Here is a 27,516-nt window from a genome sequence, read left to right as displayed (position 1 = left end):
ACGACATGATATCATCACGCAGCTGCTGCAGATTTGTCAGTTTCACATTGATAATGAGAATCACCCCTTCCACCAAATCCCAAAGGCACTCTATCAGATTGAGGTCCGGTGACCGGGGAGGCCATTGGGGCTCAAGACCATTGGGGCTCAAGTGTGACAAGAAAATATCCCCCACACCATTACACACCACCAGCTTGAACTGTTGATGCAAGGATGGATTCATGTTTTCAAGTTGTTTATGCCAAATTGTGACCCTCCCGTCTGAATGTCACAGCAGAAATGGAGACTCATCAAACCAGGTAACATTCTTCCAGTCTTCTATTATATCCAGTCTTAGTGAGCCTGTGAGAATCGTAGCCTCAGTTTTCACTTCTTAGCTGACTGGAGTGGCACCTGGTGTGGCCCATCTGCTTCAAGATTTGACGTGTGGCGCATTCAAAGATGCTCTTCTGCAAACTTTGATTGTAACGAATGGTCATTTGAATTGTCTTGCTATCAGCATTAGGCATGTATGCCATGTCTTCATGCCTAAATGCACTGAGCTGCTGCAATGTGATTGGCTGAATAGATGTATGTTAACGTGCAGCTGAACAGGTGTGCCTAACAAAGTGGCCGATAAGTATATAACCACAGCCATGAATGTAATGGTTGTGTTAAGTATTAGGCTACTGTGAACTTCCTTTATTCTCTAAACATAAAGACTAGAAAGGTGGTAATTTGTTACTTGTAACTACTGTGATGCCAAAGTGCTTACGTATGATGAAGGAGAGTCAAGTGGGGAAAGTCTCAAGTGTTTCTTTTATTTTTCAAATCACTCTTGAGAAAAGATAAACAACATCTCAACACAGTTACAAAGAGACTGAAAAACACCCAATATCACTTTGGCTGAATAAATTATCTTTAAAAAAAAACACAGATGATATGAACATAATACATTATAATACACAGTGAAATTGATTTGTGCAAATACCTGTAGGCTTACACGTGCTAGAGCTCTCACATTCAGCTCACAATTTCTCTTTTATTCCATTTCTGAACTTCTTTGTCCCTGCCCTTCTCTTATTTTTCCCTCAGTGTCTTTGGAAACAAGTTTAAAAGAGGCTCAATAAAAAGAGGACTATGCTGGGAATAGGTTTTGAAGTGAAGTGACAAAGCTCTTCAGTCAGATCGCTGAGTTCAGATTGTGATATTCACCTCTGACTTTGGTTGGTGGACATCTCCAGGATCTGTCCACAGGTCACATGTCAGCTACGCCCAAAACATTCTCACAGATGTCCCTTAGTTATTTTTTTTTTTTACATAGTGGTCTCCTCCCATTCCAGTTCAACATCACCTGAAGAGCAATACAAATGTGTGAGGTGGGCACTGTGCTGTGGAAGTATGTTCCTTTAAGTATGAACTTATATGTTTACCTTCCATGGCATCCAAGGAGTCCATCTTATCCAGAGCAGAGTAGCTAACAAACCAGATGGACTGGCTGTTGCCTTTGTTGTTCAGAAGTTCCAGTGTACTTTGGTGCAGGAAGATATACTGGGCCTGACAAGACACACACACACACACACACACACACACACACACACACACACACACACACACACACACACACACACACACACACACACACACAGGCATAGACAGATTTTTGCTGATTCAGACCATATGTTATTTTGCATTAATCACACACAGAACAGATGTTGATATGAACAATGATATACTCCTAACAAAACAGGGAGAAAAGCAGATCAAGTGTGAACTGCAGTGGCACAAAGATTATATCACTTGATTTATTTTTCAGACTACAAACTTAACCAAGCTGATTTAAAGCCAGAGACATGCTTGTTAGGTGATTATAAATTGGCTGTAGGTGTAGATGTGTGCGTGAATGGCTGTGCCTCTGAGTTAGCCATGTGATGAACTGCTGACCTGCCCTCTTGCACAGTGCCAGCCTCCAGAATCTCTGTTACTTTAGTTGGTGGTTAAGTGATTAAATTAATGAATGGATAAACGGTGATGTGCAAAATATATATCTTAATGCAGTAACTGCCTGTGACAATCACACCTCTTGGCGGCTGGACTGGAAGGTTTGTCTTTCTCTTTGCGTTTTTTGTTGCAGGCTGTTGACAAAGGCCCTGATGACCTCTAATTTACTACTTTTAAATTCAGACGAATCTTATTGCTCTCAGTCCTAAAAATCTTAGAAACATTGTGTTTAACTTTCTATCTGAATTCTAGCACGTTTTACGTGATTTAGTGCTCAGTTCAGATAAAATGATTACAGTGGGTGATTTTAACATTCATAGACATGACATTCATGTCATGCTTAAAACAACAGCGTCAACATTACATTTAACTTATTATTAGACTCAACTGGCTTTTCTCAAAATGTAAATGAGCCCATCGATTGCTTTGATCACACTCTGGATATTTTCCTGACGTATGGCATAGAAACTAAATATTTAATAGCAAAAGAAATCTTCAAATCAGTGGTGCTTGACCCCCTGGTATAATTCACAAATGTACAAGTTAAAGCAGATAACCTGTGAGCTGGGGAGAAAATGACATTTCACTAATTTAGAAGTTCTTCGTTTGGCTTGGAAAAATAGTTTGTTGCTTTATAAAAATGCCCTCTGTAACGCTAGGATATCTTACTATTCAGTGACTGAAGAAAAAAGATCAACCTCAGGTTTCTTTTCAGCACTGCAGCCAGGCTGACAAACAGTCAGAGCTCTGTTGAGCCGAGTATTCCTCTAACTTTAACTAGTAATGACTTTGTTGATTTCTTCACAATTAAAAATATAACCATTAGAGAAAAAAAATTCAGATCATTCCACAGATATATCATTATGTACAGTAAATTTAAAAACTGCTGATATTTATTTAAACTCTTTCTCTACAATTGATCCTTCTGAGTTAACTTCAATAGTTACTTCCTCCAAATCACTGTGTCTTAGACCACAAGACTACTCAAAGAAGTCCAACTATTAATTAATGCTTCAGCTTTAAATATGACCAATCTATCTTTGTTAAACTTCAAAATCTTGTTTATTTTCCCACCAGTCTGCTACACAGACCAACGAAGGGTGGAAGTGCTCCTGTGATAAGCAAACTCCTGAAATTAAAGTTAAGCTTCATAACTGGATAGTTTTATTCAACATTAATGTCTCACTTGTTATAGTTGGAAATTAATCATTAGCTCAGCTGTATTCCTTGATGTTGAAATGTGTTACGCTTGTTTTAACAGCTTATTTTGAATTAAAGATTTAAAATTAAACCACAAAAAGGAGAAAAAGTTCGTTCTCCGTTTAACCAGCTGTTTTTACACAGCTGTGCTTCGCACTCACGGTTGCTAGGCGACATGAGCTACACAGAGGTGATGGCAGGTGACGCTGATATGAAGGCTAGCTGCTCACTTCCGGCCTTTGTGGTGTTCGTGGGCTGTGAAAGACGTGGGCCGGGTCCTTCGCAGGATACGGCCCCTAATTTGGACATTGTGCGTCGATATAATCTGTATGCCGGGAACTCGCGCACTGAGAAACGTTCCACGGTGCAAAGTGCGATTAAAATGCGTTAAAATTTTTAACGCGTTAATTTCCCCGTAATTAATTAATCGAAATTAACGCGTTAAAGTCCCACCCCTAATATATATATATATATATATATATATATATATATATATATATATATATGTTTATATAAATTTTTTAGATTTATTTTTTATATTTTTATACTTATATGTAAATATAAATATACATACCATACCTTACATACAATACCGTACATACCGTACATATCTTACCGTACATACCATACTGTACCTACCGTATGTACCGTACATTCCATACCACACATACCGTATGTATGGCACATACCGTACAAACCACACCATACCTTCCGTACATACGTACAGTCCACAACATACATACCATATGTACGTACAGTATGTACCATACCGTACAGAAATATGAATAAAAATACAGTATGGTATATACTGTATTTTTATTCATATTTTTATATTTATATAAATATAAAATATACATTAAAAATATATATTTACAATTAATATTTTTAGTTTTTATATATTTATTTATATTTTATTTTTCATATATTTATACATTAATAAATATATATAGAAATATATTAAAACATACCGTACGTACCATACCTTACATATAAATTTTTAGATATTTATATTTTTTATATTTTATATTTTAATAAATACGTAGAAATATAAATATACATACCGTATGTACTATACGTACCTCACATACAATACTGTACAGACCGCACGTATCTTACCGTACATACCATACTGTACCTACCGTACGTACCGTACATTCCATACCATACATACCGTATGTACCATACCGTACAAACCATACCGTACGTACCATACCTTACATATATTATAAATGTTTAGATATTTATATTTTTTATATTTATATATATATATATATATATATATATATATATATATATATATATATATATATATATATATATATATATATATACATTTTTTAGATTTATTTTTTATATTTTTATACATATATGTAAATATAAATATACATACCATACCTTACATACAATACCGTACATATCTTACCGTACATACCATACTGTACCTACCGTATGTACCGTACATTCCATACCACACATACCGTATGTATGGCACATACCGTACAAACCACACCATACCTTCCGTACATACGTACAGTCCACAACATACATACCATATGTACGTACAGTATGTACCATACCGTACAAAAATATTATTAAAAATACAGTATGGTATATACTGTATTTTTATTCATATTTTTATATTTATATAAATATAAAATATACATTAAAAATATATATTTACAATTAATATTTTTAATTTTTATATATTTATTTATATTTTATTTTTCATATATTTATACATTAATAAATATATATAGAAATATATTAAAACATACCGTACGTACCATACCGTACAAACCATACCGTACGTACCATACCTTACATATAAATTTTTAGATATTTATATTTTTTATATTTTATATTTTAATAGATACATAGAAATATAAATATACATACCGTATGTACTATACGTACCTCACATACAATACCGTACAGACCGCACGTATCTTACCGTACATACCATACTGTACCTACCGTACGTACCGTACATTCCATACCATACATACCGTATGTACCATACCGTACAAACCATACCGTACGTACCATACCTTACATATATTATAAATGTTTAGATATTTATATTTTTATATATATATATATATATATATATATATATATATATATATATATATATATATATATATATAAATTTTTTAGATTTATTTTTTATATTTTTATACATATATGTAAATATAAATATACATACCATACCTTACATACAATACCGTACATATCTTACCGTACAAACCACACCATACCTTCCGTACATACATACAGTCCACAACATACATACCATATGTACGTACAGTATGTACCATACCGTACATACATACCATACATATATTATAAATTTTTATTCATATTTTTATATTTCTTTCTTTTTATATTTATATAAATATAAAATATACATTAAAAATATATATTTACAATTCACATTTTTAATTTTTATATATTTATTTATATTTTATTTTTCATACATTTATACATTAATAAATATATATATATATAAATATATTAAAATATACCAAACGTACCATACCGTACATACCATACCGTACGTACCGTACATTCCATTACACACCTACCATATCATACCATATGTACCGAACATACTGTAGAGACTGTATGGACCTGTATGTACTGTACATTCCATACGATACATACCATATGTATGGCAGATTTTGTACAAACCAAACCATAAATACATACCATTTGTACCATACCGTACATATATTATAAAGTTTTATTTATATTTTATATATATATTAGGGGTGGGACTCGATTAAAAAAATTAATCGAATTAATTACAAGCTTTGTAATTAATTAATCGAAATTAATCGCATTTTAATCGCATTTCAATATTTAACATGATAAATATTAATTTAAGTTTGGTTGATGAATAAATCAATATACATAAGCTTAAACTTCAAAATCTTGTTTATTTTCCCACCAGTCTGCTACACAGACCAACGAAGGGTGGAAGTGCTCCTGTGATAAGCAAACTCCTGAAATTAAAGTTAAGCTTCATAACTGGATAGTTTTATTCAACATTAATGTCTCACTTGTTATAGTTGGAAATTAATCATTAGCTCAGCTGTATTCCTTGATGTTGAAATGTGTTACGCTTGTTTTAACAGCTTATTTTGAATTAAAGATTTAAAATTAAACCACAAAAGGAGAAAAAGTTCGTTCTCCGTTTAACCAGCTGTTTTTACACAGCTGTGCTTCGCACTCACGGTTGCTAGGCGACATGAGCTACACAGAGGTGATGGCAGGTGACGCTGATATGAAGGCTAGCTGCTCACTTCCGGCCTTTGTGGTGTTCGTGGGCTGTGAAAGACGTGGGCCGGGTCCTTCGCAGGATGCGGCCCCTAATTTGGACATTGTGCGTCGATATAATCTGTATGCCGGGAACTCGCGCACTGAGAAACGTTCCACGGTGCAAAGTGCGATTAAAATGCTTTAAAATTTTTAACGCGTTAATTTCCCCGTAATTAATTAATCGAAATTAACGCGTTAAAGTCCCACCCCTAATATATATATATATATATATATATATATATATATATTTATATAAATTTTTTAGATTTATTTTTTATATTTTTATACTTATATGTAAATATAAATATACATACAATACCGTACATACCGTACATATCTTACCGTACATACCATACTGTACCTACCGTATGTACCGTACATTCCATACCACACATACCGTATGTATGGCACATACCGTACAAACCACACCATACCTTCCGTACATACGTACAGTCCACAACATACATACCATATGTACGTACAGTATGTACCATACCGTACAAAAATATTATTAAAAATACAGTATGGTATATACTGTATTTTTATTCATATTTTTATATTTATATAAATATAAAATATACATTAAAAATATATATTTACAATTAATATTTTTAATTTTTATATATTTATTTATATTTTATTTTTCATATATTTATACATTAATAAATATATATAGAAATATATTAAAACATACCGTACGTACCATACCGTACACACATACCGTACGTACCATACCTTACATATAAATTTTTAGATATTTATATTTTTTATATTTTATATTTTAATAGATACATAGAAATATAAATATACATACCGTATGTACTATACGTACCTCACATACAATACCGTACAGACCGCACGTATCTTACCGTACATACCATACTGTACCTACCGTACGTACCGTACATTCCATACCATACATACCGTATGTACCATACCGTACAAACCATACCGTACGTACCATACCTTACATATATTATAAATGTTTAGATATTTATATTTTTATATATATATATATATATATATATATATATATATATATATATAAATTTTTTAGATTTATTTTTTATATTTTTATACATATATGTAAATATAAATATACATACCATACCTTACATACAATACCGTACATATCTTACCGTACATACCATACTGTACCTACCGTATGTACCGTACATTCCATACCACACATACCGTATGTATGGCACATACCGTACAAACCACACCATACCTTCCATACATACATACAGTCCACAACATACATACCATATGTACGTACAGTATGTACCATACCGTACATACATACCATACATATATTATAAATTTTTATTCATATTTTTATATTTCTTTCTTTTTATATTTATATAAATATAAAATATACATTAAAAATATATATTTACAATTCACATTTTTAATTTTTATATATTTATTTATATTTTATTTTTCATACATTTATACATTAATAAATATATATATATATAAATATATTAAAATATACCAAACGTACCATACCGTACATACCATACCGTACGTACCGTACATTCCATTACACACCTACCATATCATACCGTATGTACCGAACATACCGTAGAGACTGTATGGACCTGTATGTACTGTACATTCCATACGATACATACCATATGTATGGCAGATTTTGTACAAACCAAACCATAAATACATACCATTTGTACCATACCGTACATATATTATAAAGTTTTATTTATATTTTATATATATATTAGGGGTGGGACTCGATTAAAAAAATTAATCGAATTAATTACAAGCTTTGTAATTAATTAATCGAAATTAATCGCATTTTAATCGCATTTCAATATTTAACATGATAAATATTAATTTAAGTTTGGTTGATGAATAAATCAATATACATAAGCTTAAACTTCAAAATCTTGTTTATTTTCCCACCAGTCTGCTACACAGACCAACGAAGGGTGGAAGTGCTCCTGTGATAAGCAAACTCCTGAAATTAAAGTTAAGCTTCATAACTGGATAGTTTTATTCAACATTAATGTCTCACTTGTTATAGTTGGAAATTAATCATTAGCTCAGCTGTATTCCTTGATGTTGAAATGTGTTACGCTTGTTTTAACAGCTTATTTTGAATTAAAGATTTAAAATTAAACCACAAAAAGGAGAAAAAGTTCGTTCTCCGTTTAACCAGCTGTTTTTACACAGCTGTGCTTCGCACTCACGGTTGCTAGGCGACATGAGCTACACAGAGGTGATGGCAGGTGACGCTGATAGGCTAGCTGCTCACTTCCGGCCTTTGTGGTGTTCGTGGGCTGTGAAAGACGTGGGCCGGGTCCTTCGCAGGATGCGGCCCCTAATTTGGACATTGTGCGTCGATATAATCTGTATGCCGGGAACTCGCACACTGAGAAACGTTCCACGGTGCAAAGTGCGATTAAAATGCGTTAAAATTTTTAACGCGTTAATTTCCCCGTAATTAATTAATCGAAATTAACGCGTTAAAGTCCCACCCCTAATATATATATATATATATATATATATATATATATATATATATATATATATATATATTTATATAAATTTTTTAGATTTATTTTTTATATTTTTATACTTATATGTAAATATAAATATACATACAATACCGTACATACCGTACATATCTTACCGTACATACCATACTGTACCTACCGTATGTACCGTACATTCCATACCACACATACCGTATGTATGGCACATACCGTACAAACCACACCATACCTTCCGTACATACGTACAGTCCACAACATACATACCATATGTACGTACAGTATGTACCATACCGTACAAAAATATTATTAAAAATACAGTATGGTATATACTGTATTTTTATTCATATTTTTATATTTATATAAATATAAAATATACATTAAAAATATATATTTACAATTAATATTTTTAATTTTTATATATTTATTTATATTTTATTTTTCATATATTTATACATTAATAAATATATATAGAAATATATTAAAACATACCGTACGTACCATACCGTACACACATACCGTACGTACCATACCTTACATATAAATTTTTAGATATTTATATTTTTTATATTTTATATTTTAATAGATACATAGAAATATAAATATACATACCGTATGTACTATACGTACCTCACATACAATACCGTACAGACCGCACGTATCTTACCGTACATACCATACTGTACCTACCGTACGTACCGTACATTCCATACCATACATACCGTATGTACCATACCGTACAAACCATACCGTACGTACCATACCTTACATATATTATAAATGTTTAGATATTTATATTTATATATATATATATATATATATATATATATATATATATATATATATATATAAATTTTTTAGATTTATTTTTTATATTTTTATACATATATGTAAATATAAATATACATACCATACCTTACATACAATACCGTACATATCTTACCGTACATACCATACTGTACCTACCGTATGTACCGTACATTCCATACCACACATACCGTATGTATGGCACATACCGTACAAACCACACCATACCTTCCGTACATACATACAGTCCACAACATACATACCATATGTACGTACAGTATGTACCATACCGTACATACATACCATACATATATTATAAATTTTTATTCATATTTTTATATTTCTTTCTTTTTATATTTATATAAATATAAAATATACATTAAAAATATATATTTACAATTCACAGTTTTAATTTTTATATATTTATTTATATTTTATTTTTCATACATTTATACATTAATAAATATATATATATATAAATATATTAAAATATACCAAACGTACCATACCGTACGTACCGTACATTCCATTACACACCTACCATATCATACCGTATGTACCGAACATACCGTAGAGACTGTATGGACCTGTATGTACTGTACATTCCATACGATACATACCATATGTATGGCAGATTTTGTACAAACCAAACCATAAATACATACCATTTGTACCATACCGTACATATATTATAAAGTTTTATTTATATTTTATATATATATTAGGGGTGGGACTCGATTAAAAAAATTAATCGAATTAATTACAAGCTTTGTAATTAATTAATCGAAATTAATCGCATTTTAATCGCATTTCAATATTTAACATGATAAATATTAATTTAAGTTTGGTTGATGAATAAATCAATATACATAAGCTTAAACTTCAAAATCTTGTTTATTTTCCCACCAGTCTGCTACACAGACCAACGAAGGGTGGAAGTGCTCCTGTGATAAGCAAACTCCTGAAATTAAAGTTAAGCTTCATAACTGGATAGTTTTATTCAACATTAATGTCTCACTTGTTATAGTTGGAAATTAATCATTAGCTCAGCTGTATTCCTTGATGTTGAAATGTGTTACGCTTGTTTTAACAGCTTATTTTGAATTAAAGATTTAAAATTAAACCACAAAAAGGAGAAAAAGTTCGTTCTCCGTTTAACCAGCTGTTTTTACACAGCTGTGCTTCGCACTCACGGTTGCTAGGCGACATGAGCTACACAGAGGTGATGGCAGGTGACGCTGATATGAAGGCTAGCTGCTCACTTCCGGCCTTTGTGGTGTTCGTGGGCTGTGAAAGACGTGGGCCGGGTCCTTCGCAGGATGCGGCCCCTAATTTGGACATTGTGCGTCGATATAATCTGTATGCCGGGAACTCGCGCACTGAGAAACGTTCCACGGTGCAAAGTGCGATTAAAATGCGTTAAAATTTTTAACGCGTTAATTTCCCCGTAATTAATTAATCGAAATTAACGCGTTAAAGTCCCACCCCTAATATATATATATATATATATATATATATATATATATATATATTTATATAAATTTTTTAGATTTATTTTTTATATTTTTATACTTATATGTAAATATAAATATACATACAATACCGTACATACCGTACATATCTTACCGTACATACCATACTGTACCTACCGTATGTACCGTACATTCCATACCACACATACCGTATGTATGGCACATACCGTACAAACCACACCATACCTTCCGTACATACGTACAGTCCACAACATACATACCATATGTACGTACAGTATGTACCATACCGTACAGAAATATGAATAAAAATACAGTATGGTATATACTGTATTTTTATTCATATTTTTATATTTATATAAATATAAAATATACATTAAAAATATATATTTACAATTAATTTTAATTTTTATATATTTATTTATATTTTATTTTTCATATATTTATACATTAATAAATATATATAGAAATATATTAAAACATACCGTACGTACCATACCGTACACACATACCGTACGTACCATACCTTACATATAAATTTTTAGATATTTATATTTTTTATATTTTATATTTTAATAAATACGTAGAAATATAAATATACATACCGTATGTACTATACGTACCTCACATACAATACCGTACAGACCGCACGTATCTTACTGTACATACCATACTGTACCTACCGTACGTACCGTACATTCCATACCATACATAACGTATGTACCATACCGTACAAACCATACCGTACGTACCATACCTTACATATATTATAAATGTTTAGATATTTATATTTTATATATATATATATATATATATATATATATATATATATATATATATATATATATAAATTTTTTAGATTTATTTTTTATATTTTTATACATATATGTAAATATAAATATACATACCATACCTTACATACAATACTGTACATATCTTACCGTACATACCATACTGTACCTACCGTACATTCCATACCACACATACCGTATGTATGGCACATACCGTACAAACCACACCATACCTTCCGTACATACGTACAGTCCACAACATACATACCATATGTACGTACAGTATGTACCATACCGTACAAAAATATTAAAAATACAGTATGGTATATACTGTATTTTTATTCATATTTTTATATTTATATAAATATAAAATATACATTAAAAATATATATTTACAATTAATATTTTTAATTTTTATATATTTATTTATATTTTATTTTTCATATATTTATACATTAATAAATATATATAGAAATATATTAAAACATACCGTACGTACCATACCGTACAAACCATACCGTACGTACCATACCTTACATATATTATAAATGTTTAGATATTTATATTTTTTATATTTATACATATATATATATATATATATATATATATATATATATATATGAAATCAGTTGAGGTTGAGACCTTGGTTATTCGATGGCCTATGCCTGGTGCTATATGGACAATCATAATTCTGAGTTATATAAAATGAAAATTGATTTATGGAATGTAACAAATAATCTGTATGATTTCTAAGTTGATAAGAATGTGTATAACACAGAAATGATTTTAAAGCACAACAAGTTAAGGAAATTGTGAAATCTTGGAGAATCACTGAGCAGGGTAAGATGAGGAACTGAAACCTGTTGCCTAGGAATCAGTAGGAACCGAGGGGGAAAAACAAGCTGAAAATAGCTTTAGATGGAAAGTACCTAACAGGCCTTGTATTACGAGAAATGAAGTAATGGTTAAGTCAAATACCATAATTGGAAGCTGGGCATTGGAGTGATAATTTGTCATGATGATGTTTTAAAACTAGGATGTGTCTTAGATTTAAAATATAAAAGGCGATGCACAGAAGTAAGAGAATCTTGGGAGCCCTTCCCAGCACCAGGACTGATCTGCAGAATGGACAGGGCCAACCCAGCTGTGGACAACTAATTGACTTGGAATGGTTTTGAGTGCATTCTCCCTGTATTTTCAGTTGAAGATTGGAAGTACCTAGGCTGTTGGATTTCAGGGAGGATTTCTGCATAACAGTAAGGACTATAAAAGAGGACAGTTGACAGAAGAAAACCAACATCTTTCTTTTTGGACTTCTCCTTTTTCCCCACGTCACTGCGGCAGCAACGGACTGGACATCGGGTGTGGTCGCTTTGGCCGAGTGACTCACTTGAAGTCCTTTCTTCCCAAAATAGGATGTTAACCAATTGGATATTTTCAAGCCCCTTCCTCAACAACCCAGCTCTTAAGTATACCATCCTGATTCAGATCTAGTAATTCTGAAAGATATGCTCTGTGATTGATTCATTTTGATTCTGAAACTTAAATTCTAAGTTGATTGTTGAATTTGGAGAATTGATTAAGAATTGATTTTGAGCTAAATGCAAACTGCTTGAGCTGAAACCTGCATAATAAAATTTGACTCTAAAAAGTCAGTATAATTCTCTTGAGAATTATTTTCCCCATTAACGGTACATCTACATCCATGCAACAGTAAAACTCTAGGCAAGTCAAGCTACAACATCTGGTTCTGTTTGGACACACTAGTCGTTAGTAATCCACTTCAACTTTACTTATGTCCCTTGGGCTCACTGTCTGAGCCGATAAAATAATCTGGCCAGTAACAAGTGCACTGATCAAGGGATGAGCCACTACAACTAATTCGGACTATATTTCGGGGTCGACTGTGGAAGCCTTCCTGATCAGCGGCATTGGAGTATAGAGGAAGCGGGGCAGAGGTTAGGATTATTAGTGGTTAGAAGCCAGATGAGTCACCCCGTCACAGCTTAAGTAGTGTCACTGAGTTGCAGGAGAGGGTAATACCCCACTGATGAAAGTGATCTGGACCCTATGAAACGGAGTAGCTGTCACAGAGGTAAATACCTGTGGCATCTAACAATATATATAAATATACATACCGTATGTACTGTACGTATCTTACCATACACACCGTACGTACCATACCTTACATATATTACAAATTTTTAGATATTTATATTTTTATATTTTATTTATATATATATACAGGGGCTGGACAATGAAACTGAAACACCTGTCATTTTAGTGTGGGAGGTTTCATGGCTAAATTGGACCAGCCTGGTGGCCAGTCTTCATTAATTGCACATTGCACCAGTAAGAGCAGAGTGTGAAGGTTCAATTAGCAGGGTAAGAGCACAGTTTTGCTCAAAATATTGCAATGCACACAACATTATGGGTGACATACCAGAGTTCAAAAGAGGACAAATTGTTGGTGCCCGTCTTGCTGGCGCATCTGTGACCAAGACAGCAAGTCTTTGTGATGTATCAAGAGCCACGGTATCCTGGGTAATGTCAGCATACCACCAAGAAGGATGAATCACATCCAACAGGATTAACTGTGGACGCAAGAGGAAGCTGTCTGAAAGGGATGTTCGGGTGCTAACCCGGATTGTATCCAAAAAACATAAAACCACGGCTGCCCAAATCATGGCAGAAAAATGTGCACCTCAGCTCTCCTGTTTCCACCAAAACTGTCCGTCGGGAGCTCCACAGGGTCAATATACACGGCCAGGCTGCTATAGCCAAACCTTTGGTCACTCGTGCCAATGCCAAACGTCAGTTTCAGTGGTGCAAGGAGCGCAAATCTTGGGCTGTGGACAATGTGAAACATGTATTGTTCTCTGATGAGTCCACCTTTGCTGTTTTCCCCACATCCGGGAGAGTTACAGTGTGGAGAAGCCCCAAAGAAGCGTACCACCCAGATTGTTGCATGCCCAGAGTGAAGTATGGGGGTGGATCAGTGATGGTTTGGGCTGCCATATCATGGCATTCCCTTGGCCCAATACCTGTGCTAGATGGGCGCGTCACTGCCAAGGACTACCGAACCATTCTGGAGGACCATGTGCATCCAATGGTTCAAACATTGTATCCTGAAGACGGTGCCGTGTATCAGGATGACAGTGCACCAATACACACAGCAAGACTGGTGAAAGATTGTTTGATGAACATGAAAGTGAAGTTGAACATCTCCCATGGCCTGCACAGTCACCAATATTTTCTAAATATTATTGAGCCACTTTGGGGTGTTCTGGAGGAGCGAGTCAGGAAACGTTTTCCTCCACCAGCATCACATCGTGACCTGGCCACTATCCTGCAAGAAGAATGGCTTAAAATCCCTGTGTCCACTGTGCAGAACTTGTATAAAACCAGGTGTTTCAGTTTCATTGTCCAACCCCTGTATATATATATATATATATATATATATATATATACCTTATGTACTGTACGTATCTTACCATACATACCATACTGTACCTGCTGTACGCACCGTACATTCCATTACACACATACCGTACCTACCGTATAATACCGTCTGTACCGAACATACCGTAGATACTGTATGGACCTGTATGTACCGTACATTCCATACGACACATACCGTATGTATGGCACATTTTGTACAAACCATGCCATACCTTCCGTACATACCGTATGTTCCACACCATACATACAGTATGTACGTACAGTATGTACCATATCGTACATACCATACCATACATATATTATAAATTTTTATTTATATTTATATTTTTTTATGTATAAAAATATAGAAAATATATAAATATACTTTAAAAATAATATATTTATAATTTATATTTTTAATTTTTATATATTTTTTATATTTTTATTTTTCTTCTATTTTTATATTAATAAATATATTAAAATATAAACATACGTACCTTCCGTACATACCATTCGTACCATACCGTACATATATTATAAATTTTTAGTTACATTTTATATACATATATAAATTTTTTAGATTTATTTTTTATATTTTAATACATATATGTAAATATAAATATTCATACCGTACCTTACATACAATACCGTACATACGTACGTATCTTACCGTACATACTGTACTGTGCCTACCCTATGTACCGTACATTCCACAACAGTATGTACCATACACTATGTACCATACCGTACATACATACCATACATATATTATACATTTTTAATTTTATTTATATGTTTATATTTATCTTTTTATTTTTATATTTATATAAATATAAAATATACATTAAAAAATATATGTTTACAATTTATATTTTTAATTTTTATATATTTATTTATATTTTATTTTTCATATATTTATACATTAATAAATATATATATAAATATATTAAAATATACCGTACATACCATACCGTACATACCGTACATTCCATTACACACCTACCGTATAATACCGTATGTACCGAACATACCGTAGAGACTGTATGGACCTGTATGTACTGTACATTCCATACGATACATACCGTATACGATACAACCATAAATACCATTTGTACCATACCGTACATATATTATAAAGTTTTATTTATATTTTATATATACATATATATTTATATACATTTTTTAGATTTATTTTTTATATTTTTATACATATATGTAAATATAAATATACATACCGTACATACCATACTGTACCTACCGTATGTACCGTACATTCCATACCACACATACCGTATGTATGGCACATACCGTACAAACCACACCATACCTTCCGTACATACATACAGTCCACAACATACATACCATATGTACGTACAGTATGTACCATACCGTACATACATACCATACATATATTATAAATTTTTATTCATATTTTTATATTTCTTTTTCTTTTTATATTTATATAAATATAAAATATACATTAAAAATATATATTTACAATTCACATTTTTAATTTTTATATATTTATTTATTTTTTATTTTTCATACATTTATACATTAATAAATATATATATATATAAATATATTAAAATATACCAAACGTACCATACCGTACATTCCATTACACACCTACCATATCATACCGTATGTACCGAACATACCGTAGAGACTGTATGGACCTGTATGTACTGTACATTCCATACGATACATACCGTATGTATGGCAGATTTTGTACAAACCAAACCATAAATACATACCATTTGTACCATACCGTACATATATTATAAAGTTTTATTTATATTTTATATATATATTAGGGGTGGGACTCGATTAAAAAAATTAATCAAATTAATTACAAGCTTTGTAATTAATTAATCGAAATTAATCGCATTTTAATCGCATTTCAATATTTAACATGATAAATATTAATTTAAGTTTGGTTGATGAATAAATCAATATACATAAGCTTAATTAACAGGCTATGAACCACAGACTTTTTTTTTTTGCGTTTTTTTTGGCCACAGCAGCTTTTTGTTAGTAGTGGAGAGAGACAGAAAATGGGGGAAAGATACAGGGGAAGACACGCGGGCAAATTGGCGACAGGCCGGGACGCGAATCCGCGCCACCTGCACCGCAACGCGGCATATGTATGTGGTCACCGGCTTCACCACTAAACCACCCAGGTGCCCTGAACCACAGACTTTTAAGATACCAGTAATTAAACCATCACTTAAAGCTGTCTCCGCCTTCCTTTTATTTCAAAAATTCTTAAAACTGTTGTAAATTCTGCAGAGGAATGGTTTATTTGAAGCATCACAGTACAGAAACAGAATTAGTGAAGGTTACTAATGACAGTGGACTCATCTCTGTGCTTTTCCTGCTAGACTTCAGTGCAGTGTTTGATACTGTTGACCATATTTTAATACAGATTGCAACTGTAGCTATGTACAGTGGTTTGAATAATATCTATGTAACAGACTCCAATTTGTACATGTAAACGAGGAGTCTTCTTCACAGAAAACACATGTAACTATGTAAAACAAACAAAGACAGAAGTTAGTCAAGGAGTTCCTCAGGATTCTGTCCTGGGACCAATTCTATTTACCTTATACATGCTTCCTTTAGGCAATATTATTAGAAGGCATAGGATATTTCATTGCTATGCAGATGACACCCAACTTTATCTATCAATGAAGCCAGATGCCACACCACTTAGTTAAACTGTAAGAATGTCTTAAAGACATAAAGGCCTGGATGACCTCTAATTTCCTGCTTATACTGCTTGTACTTGACCCTAAAAATTTTGGTGTCTAACCATATACTCACTCTAGATGGCATTACCTTGGCTTCCAGTAACACTGTGAGGAATCTCGGAGTCATTTTTGTGCTGGATATGCCCTTCAATGCACATATCAAACAAATATGTAGGACTGCTTTCTTGCATTTGCACATTACTGTATCTCTAAAATGAGAAAACTGCTGTCTCATAGTGATACTGAAAAACTAGTTCATGCATTTATTACTTTTAGGCTAGACTACTGTAATTAATTATTATAAGGTTCTTCTAAAAGCTCCCTGAAAAGCTTTCAGCTGATCCAGAACACTGCAATGAGAGTACTATCCAGGATTAGAAAGAAAGAGCATTATTTCCCTGTTAAATTCAGAACTGAATTTAAAATCCTTCTGCTCACATACATCCTTATTATCCTAACAAAGCACTGTCAGACTGCTTGTGGTTTCCAGAATTTTCAAAAGTAAAATGGGAAGCAGAACCTTCAGTTTTTTGGCCCCTCTACTGTGGAACCAGCTCCCAGTTAAGATTCAGGAGACAGACACTCTCTACTTTTACGATTCGGCTTAAAACTTTCCTTTTTGCTGAAGTTTATAGTCAAATAAAATTGAACTGAAATTTTAAAGCTGTATGAAAAAGCCATTCAGCTCCAGTATCTCAACTAGGGCATTTATGAGTTTGCAAAATAATCAATGCGAATGATGGCCTCCGGCATTAAACTAATAGCTAGCCTGGCACACTGAACACTGCAGTCTCAAAGACTCAGGGGCTCGACACACGGGGAGCGACGTCGCTCGCTCTCCATTCATTTCCTATGGAGCTTGTGCGATGAGGCGACAATCGCTTGCCCTCCTCCAGCTAAGCGACCGGCGACATTCGTGCATGTGAAATTTCGAGCTCGTACACGTAGACGTGCACACGCGACCAGGCGACGCGACACAACAAAGTTGGAAAATGTTCTACTTTTGTCGCTGTCGCGTGGCACTAAACCAATCAGCGAGGGTTTCATTGACTGACCAATGAGCGAAGAGTATGCTACACACTGCAGTCTGCAACCACTTTCAGCAGGAAGGAAAGCATCGTTTTAGCTGTGTTTGACTTTCCTATATTATATGACACTTCACGCAGTGATTATCGAGTTAAACATAAAAGGCAGCCATATGAGAACGTGTTGGTGCAAGACTAACGTTAAACAGACGGATAGAGAGGACTTTTGTGCTAATATAGGATGAACGCGAGGTTGTCTTTTTCTTTTGTAGAGGAGACTTAACAGCAAGATTTCTGTCAGTTCCAATAAAATCTTCAGACTCCTCATCTTTATTGCCGTGTCTGACATGGACTGCTTTGAAAATGTCTAAATCCCTCCAGTTTCATAACCAATCACATTTCTTGGAGACGAGTGACGTAAGAGCGCGATTCGCAAAGCTGCCGTCGCTATCGCGTCCCGTGTGTTCGGTTTCACCCCAGTGGCGATGCGACCCATTCGTCGCTGTCGTTTGTCGCTCCCCGTGTGTCGAGCCCATCATGCTTTCAGCAAGCACAGCTCTTGCAGCTGCAGACACTGCTGGCTGAAATTCCACAGCCAGATCATGGACACAAAGACAAGTGAAGAAAGTCTAGAAACAGTGAAACAATTACACTGGGAAGAAGCACAGCGACTACACTAGGCAGACAGTCTACCCAGGCAGTGACAAACATACCAGCAGTCCTCAAGTAAACGCTGGGGTAAAAATAGTATAGGTTCAAGCTGTTTCAAAAGGGGGAATCCTGCTCAGTGCTTGCTTTTAATTCACTGCCAGATCATTCCCTTTGTCAATACTAAAATTTTCCAAGTATCTTCTGATGGGGATAAGATCACAGCAGGGTACAAAGTAAAAAGTAGGACAGCTACATTGCCATTTGTGAGTCTTTGATGATTCTTAAGTGTATTGGAACAACTTAAGATAAAAAAAAAAAAGTGTTTTATTTATTCTCTCTAGGTTATGAAGTTTAGGTGCAAAAGGAAAACATGCTGCTGCACTTATGGTAAACTTACCAGATTCTGTACCATACACATCCTCTCGCTGCGCAGTTCAGCCACCAGCCCATAAATATCGACAAAGTCATGATCTCTGACGTGCTGAATTAGATGATCAAGAGCAATAAACACACCTGTTCTTCCCACACCAGCGCTGAAGAAAATATGAGAACAAATGTCATTATACTAACTCCTGCCCTGTTATACCACACAAAAGGATATACTTGTGTCTTCTTTGTAGGCGCAGCACAAAAGAGGACATTTAATAATTGACAGTGAAGTATTTATTCATTATTTGTTGATATCAAACTCCATTTAATGAGCAAAAAGAGAAATAAAGTGATCTCACATTTAGAGATTTTGCTATAGTTCATGCAATGTTAACACCCCTTCCACCAAAGTGACGCCATACCTGCAGTGGACAACAATAGTGCTATTGTCCTGCCTGTGCATTCGGACAGCTTTGACAAACTTAATGAGGGTACTGCAAGACTCTGGAACACCGTGCTCAGGCCATGATGTGTAATTGAAGTGGCGGACCAAAATGTAGTGCCCATGCTGCAGACGGGAATACACAGAACAAGAAGTCAAGTCTCATATCTCTGTTTACGGCAGCACAATTCTTAAAAAATAAGCCAGATAATAAATTGTAAACTTTTCTGTATAGTCAGTCTCAAATCACATCACCACTGGTGAGGAAATGGAAAAAAAAATCCTAAAAATAATCACAAATGTATTTCAATTGTTTTAATATGCATTAGCAGCCCAAATTAAGAAGCTGTGTGAGTGTCCTCGATACAGCTGCACATCTTACTACCAAAACAAGAGAGTTAAAGAGGTCTACACCCTGGTTTACTAATGGCATCCAAGGAGTAGTTCTGAAATGCAAAAGAGGCGTGAAGCAACACTGAAAGCTTTCGTCCTCTCATGGCATTGGAGTGTTTGTGGAATTACAAGCACGTTCTGTTTCCTGCTAAGCCAGTACATTAACCATAATCCTTCATTTCTGTTTGGAACCATAGTGAGACTTACTGAAAAGCTGTTACTTTTATGTAAATAAGTACATTTTTTTATACACTAATTATTTATACAGTTTTATTTGTGTTGCACCGTTCAAGACAAAATATCACAAAGTGCTTCACAACAAAGTGCCAGAACATAAAAACATGATGATGATGATGATGATGAATTTTTTCCCAATTATTCCCTCAGGAATACCAAACCAGCACACCTCTGCTTTAGTTAGTCTGCCAAAAATTCAAAGGGTTCAGCCCATTTGAATAAACAAAGCTATATTTTGTGCATTTTTACAATAAACATTTTCAAGGATTTGTTCATTAAAGGGGTTGGGGACTATTAGCAGATGTTTTTTGTTTTTCTCTTAAAAAAATCTTATCAGTTATTTTTGAAAAAAGAAATATATTGTATAAAATTATTCTCCAAGTGGTTTACTTGTGAAAAAAAATGTAAACAAACAAACAAAATTGTTGGCTTATGTTAATCATTACATTATCTATAATTAACTAAGATAATATATACTTTATTTATCAAAAAATTAAGAAATGCCTTTGTTACCGCAGGTAATTTTAAATTAAATATAAAACAATAAGTTTAAATAAGTCAAATGGTAACGCAGTTCAGTAAAATAAAATAAAGTAGGACAAAATGTATCTTACTATAATGCGCAAAACCTCTGTCTGTCTATTAATGTACTCCTCCTACACAGCTCTGAAAGGTGCTTATCATATATCATGTCATCATTTTGCCTATTAATCACCTATCAGTGGCTAAAATGACCCAGTTAGAAAAACATGGTACACTTTTACCTTCATGACAATAATATCTCATTTCTATCCACAAAACTTGAATTATGCATAATATATTATAATGCCATCATGTTGCCTGGCAACAACAGATTAAAATAGCATTTATATAGTAGAGCAGGACCTGAGCAAAGCAGAAGACCCACAAAAATGGGCTATTTATTTAAGTATATTGGCATATGGGCATATACTAATATTACTAATGCATGCACATATTAGTTCAAGTCATGTGTGCATTGCAAGTGTGCATGCGTGTGTAAAAGCATGTGAATGTCCATTTGACAGAGGCTATTAGCTCCACACCTTTTCTACTTTTAGGTTTCTGATAGTCCAGTCAGGAAAGACTTCCTCTGACACCTTTGAGATGAGAATGTCACTAAACACTGACATCGGCTTGTTGTCTTCAGGCCAATACTTGTGACACCGAATCTGAAATGTCAAACACATAGATGCACACACCCACACACAAAGAAACATACATCAGCTCTTTAGAGCAGATATCACGATGTAGGGAATGAAGCCCAAAACACTGGCTTGTATTCTGAATGCTAATACTGGTGAGGTTTTTTCTAACGGTGTCAAAATGCTCATTACGCACTCTGCCTTTCTCATAACACTGTGTGAGCATGGCGATGGTGCGGGTTCCCGTTTCCCAGATCATCCTCCAAAAATCAGCCACAGTGCCGGGCAGAGGGCCCTGGGTGGCTATGAACTCATTAGGACACAAATAACCCTATGGACAGAAAAAAGGAGATGGGAGGTTTATATATATGTATATAGACGTCCATCAGAATCACGACTAACTAGCACTCACTGAGACAAAACTGGCGTTGATGTAGTCTGAGCCTGCAGTGCCAGGTTCAGACAGCAGTTTCACTCGGTTGTTATTGTCTAAAAACAGTAGAGTGATAATAGTGCAGTTAATTTAAATATACAAAGTGCAACCACAGTGATACAAACAGCAATACAACACAGAAGCAATTTTGGTACACTGCAAGTGTGATGGCCCTGAAAAAAATCATCTCAGTTTGGTAACATACAAGGTTTGATGTTTGGGAAGCGATTTTTGGATTTGTTCCATGGTAGGTCAGCGTCTGTAGTGGCCAGATCCTGCAACAACTTTGGGAGCTCCTGCAGGGACAAAATTTGACACATCAGTGTTCACAGAAACGCACTAAGGTCAAAACCACCATTTTTAACCGCTCAAAGTAAAATTAAGGGCCACAAGTGAAAGATAAAAGAAACATGTCATTATTCACTTGTCTCATACTGGCAAACTCAACAATATAAGTCACATTTCTTTTGACCTTAAAAATATTACCTACTCTATATGTAAATGGTAGAACACTGTATTTTTACATAACCATTATACAGGACTAAGACTTCTAAGGTCAAAATACTAGAAAATATTGACCTTAGCTAATTTATTAAATGTGACATAAACAAATAGTTTTTCAAAAAGATATGAAATAAGTAAGGGCATTTAAATGGGAACAGAAATAAACAGAAAGATAAAAACACACAATGCAAATTAAAAATATCAAATTAGGTCACATTTTATAAAATAGTGCCAACATTTATTTTTAATATGTGTTTGGATACATTTAATGATATACTAATTTATTTATTAACTTGCTGTTTTTTTAGTTATACTTTATTTTTTGGTTTGTAAGCAAAGGGGAGGGTTGTAAGCAAAGACTCACAGCAAATTCCTCCTGGAACTTGGCATTGTCATTGGCACACAGATCCTCTACATGCTGCAGAAATGACTTCTTGTTGACAGGCCTGTCATTGGGGACAGAGGAGAAATGCACTGAATGTAAAAAACAGAAAAGGATGCACAATAATTCTATGAAAAATATGTAATTTTCTTTATATTCATGTTTACAAGCAATACTACGGCATACAGGGCAGGCTCTTTTATGCTGCACTGTGTGCATATTGGCAATATTTATACAGGATGACTTACTTGAGTGATTTCCTGTAGCTGAGTAGCCTGGATAAAAACAGACAGCAAAAATCAACCAATATAAACAAATTAACTCAACAACAACATCGCACACTGCAGTATTTCTGTCCATGACAGCTGAACTGATCCTCACTTTACAAAGAACATGCCAATGTGCTGAAGGGAGGTTTAACCATTTTCTAATCACTTTGGTTAAACATTGACACAGACTTTGATGTTTCATTCTAAAGGAATATGTGAACATTAGTAGCATCAGCAGAATGCAGCTATTCCCCTGAGGAAGCTCTCTTGTTGCAGTACTGTGACATGCAGCTACGCAGATCCTCGGCTATCGATAAAGCTTCACACTAGCACCCTCCAAGACAGCTAAGCCTTCCAAGCAATTTTGAGATAGTGAGCTAGTAAACAAATTACAATGGTCTTAAGCAGAGGCCTGTCAGCAACGCTCTGGATTCCCTGACAGTGATGGAGGAAAGGGAGCAGTTTGTAGGTAATACGTCGATGTCACTAATTCGTTCAACTTTTGATCTCCACTGAAGGCTTAATAAACAGCACAGATGGATGATTTAATGAAAGCCTTAATGGGTAACACTATGATCACTTACACACACACACACACACACACACACACACACACACACACACACACACACACACACACACACACTAAGAACAAATGAAAAGCTGACTACAACATGCAAACAAATCCACACAACAAAATGTGACACACACACACACACACACACACGCTAAAAGCCCAACTTACTGGATCACATAAATCTCTTTCCGTCTAAAGAAGAATGAAGAATACCTGGTGGGAGAGAAGTGCTCAGTGAGAGAAAAACAAAGCCAAAGCAAGCAAATGCAGGTGTTTGTGCTGAATAAATCTGACTAGATACAGAGGAATGTGTGTTATCTGAATATAAAATTGAGCAAAGCATTAGTTCAGCCAGACCATGAAGTCAAGCTCAGCCTTTATTCCCATCAGATTAGCTGAAAACAGCTGACCTCGGTGCAAGGACAAATCTGCTAAGGACTTACCCTTTTATGTATCTTACTGGCAAATATCATCTTTAAGTTACTTTAACTTGTCTCCTGTTGATGCTGCACCTGCAGCTCCCTTTGCAACCCACCTCCAGTACATTTTGTCTTTAATGTTTATCAATATCAAGTCTGTTATGACTTTGCCTGTTCTGTTATGGGGAGTCTTGCTGTTGCAAGGGCATGGAGGTCGCAGAATAAAACCGTATTCTCAAATATAAATTGCTACAGATGAAAACAGCAAATGATTTTGAATATGGAGCTGCCAGGCAGGAAGAAAAAAGGAAGATCACAGGGGAGGTTCATGCATGTAGTGAAGGAGGACATGCAGAAGGTTGGTGTGACAGAGGAGGATGCTAGGGATAGGATGACACGGAGGCAGATGATCCTCTGCGACGACTCTTAAAATGAGAAGCCGAAAGAAGGAAAAGATGGAAAGGTAGTGCTTATACAGACCTTATCTCATTATCAAACTTAGCAAGAGAGTCTGGTCACAACAAAGCAGTGAAAAGATACTGTCCTAATGACCGCAATTTGAACTGGATATGGATATTTAGGTTCACATGTTTGCTTGTTTAAAATTTAAAGAGAGTGGTTGACAAACTGTCCTCAGGAACTGCATTCTTTATCAATTGCTTAATTAGGAGAGATAAGTAACAGTTATTCTCCAGAGGGAAGAACTCGTATTTATCTTCTTTTAATTGGGTTCTGTGTGCTTGAGCACATTCAATTTTTCCTGAAGACAGCCACATTTTCCACCTACATGGACCCCTCTATTTTTGGTTTCTTTTTTTCTTTTGTCGGTATGTGGGTGACAGTGTTCTTCAAATGTTGTGGAAGAAGGGGTTCAGGAAGTTTTATACACTTAGTGGTTATTGCAATGCAGGATACGTGGTAAATTTCAGATTAGTGGACAACCTGCTCTCTCTATTGACTAATGAACCAGATTATAAACCAGTGCTTGTATTGGCATTCATAAACTTTTATACACGTGCGTATGCATGCAAACACACACACACACACACACACACACACACACACACACACACACACACACACATATATATATATATATATATATATATATATGTGTGTGTGTGCAGTTCTCCTCCAAGCTCTGGTCCTCTACCAGAGGCCTGGGAGCTTGAGGGTCCTGCGCAGTATCTTAGCTGTTCCCAGGACTGCATGCTTCTGGACAGAGATCTTGGATGTCGTTCCTGGAATCTGCTGGAGCCATTCTCCCAGATTGGGGTTCACTGCACCAAGTGTTCCAGTTACCACAGGTACAACTGTTACATTCACCTTCCACATCCTTTCTAGGTCTTCTCTGAGCCCTTGGTATTTATCGAGCTTCTCATGCTCTTTCTTCTTGATGTTGCCGTCACTTGGTATTGCAACATCTATCACTTCAGCTTTGTTCCTTTGTTTGCTCACCACCACGATGTCCGGTTGGTTAGCCATCACAAGTTTGTCTGTCTATATCTGGAAGTCCCACAGGATCTTAGCTCTGTTATTCTGGACTACCCTTGGGGGCATATCCCATTTTGACCTCGGAACTTCCAGGTCATACTTAGCACAGATATTTCTGTATACTATGCCAGCCACTTGGTTATGGGGTTCCATGTATGCCCTGCCTGCTAGCATCTTGGACCCTGCTGTTATGCATTGGATTGTCTCAGGGGCATCTCTGCACAGCCTGCACCTTTTAGACCCCAGCCTCTACTGATCTTGTGCTCAGAGCTTGTTCTTGTGCTGCCATCATTAGTGCCTCTGTGCGGTCTGTCAGTCCAGGTTTGTCCAGCCATTGATAGGATTTTTCTATATCAGCCACTTCTTTGGTGGTACATGGCATGCAGAGGCCTGTCCTTCCATGATGGTTCCTGTTCTTGCTCCTCTTCTTTCTCAGGTTTCTGCTGCCTGAGGTACTCACTAAGCACATGATCCTTTGTGGTAATCTTCCTGATATATTCATGGATCTTTGTTGTTTCATCTGGGATAGTGGTTCTGACACTCACTAGTCCTCGGCTGGATTTGGGGTGAAACCCTCCATGTATGGTAAGGAGCTTTCTTGTCTTGACATCAGTGGCTTCTATTACCTCCTTGGCCAGCTTATTATCCCAGCAGAGTATCTAACAACTGGCAGGGCGTAGGTGTTGATTGCCTGGATTATTGTTCTTCCCATTCTGCTGACTCTTCAGGACTTGTCTTACTCTCTGCAGGTACTTGTACCTTCCCTCTCTTTGTTACCATCTGACTACACTTTTCCAGTCTGAATGACATTCCATTGTCACTGCTGTAGATCCTAGTGGTGTGGATCAGTGAATTGATGTCT

General features: G+C 34.9%; 1 protein-coding gene across 2 annotated transcripts in view; it reads right to left on the bottom strand.

Annotated features, from left to right (window-relative positions):
- Positions 1-876: 876 nt before the first annotated feature.
- Positions 877-27,516, bottom strand: part of ptprq (protein tyrosine phosphatase receptor type Q) — a 62,797-nt gene continuing 36,157 nt past the window's right edge. For both annotated transcript variants that reach the window (XM_030730562.1, XM_030730563.1), the window contains 11 exons: positions 24,910-24,954; positions 24,144-24,170; positions 23,878-23,959; positions 23,215-23,305; positions 22,989-23,065; positions 22,773-22,907; positions 22,478-22,603; positions 20,764-20,909; positions 20,370-20,505; positions 1,413-1,536; positions 877-1,333 (listed from right to left, as the gene is read on the bottom strand). In XM_030730562.1, the coding sequence (XP_030586422.1) occupies positions 1,296-1,333; positions 1,413-1,536; positions 20,370-20,505; positions 20,764-20,909; positions 22,478-22,603; positions 22,773-22,907; positions 22,989-23,065; positions 23,215-23,305; positions 23,878-23,959; positions 24,144-24,170; positions 24,910-24,954 (1,027 nt within the window). In that variant the 3' untranslated portion in view covers positions 877-1,295. The remainder of the gene's footprint in view (positions 1,334-1,412; positions 1,537-20,369; positions 20,506-20,763; positions 20,910-22,477; positions 22,604-22,772; positions 22,908-22,988; positions 23,066-23,214; positions 23,306-23,877; positions 23,960-24,143; positions 24,171-24,909; positions 24,955-27,516) is intronic.

The sequence above is a fragment of the Archocentrus centrarchus genome, chromosome 6, assembly GCF_007364275.1.
Source record: "Archocentrus centrarchus isolate MPI-CPG fArcCen1 chromosome 6, fArcCen1, whole genome shotgun sequence".
Lineage (NCBI taxonomy): Eukaryota > Metazoa > Chordata > Actinopteri > Cichliformes > Cichlidae > Archocentrus > Archocentrus centrarchus.
The sequence above is the reverse complement of the archived record's forward strand: the minus strand, read 5'-3'. Positions and strand labels throughout refer to the sequence as shown.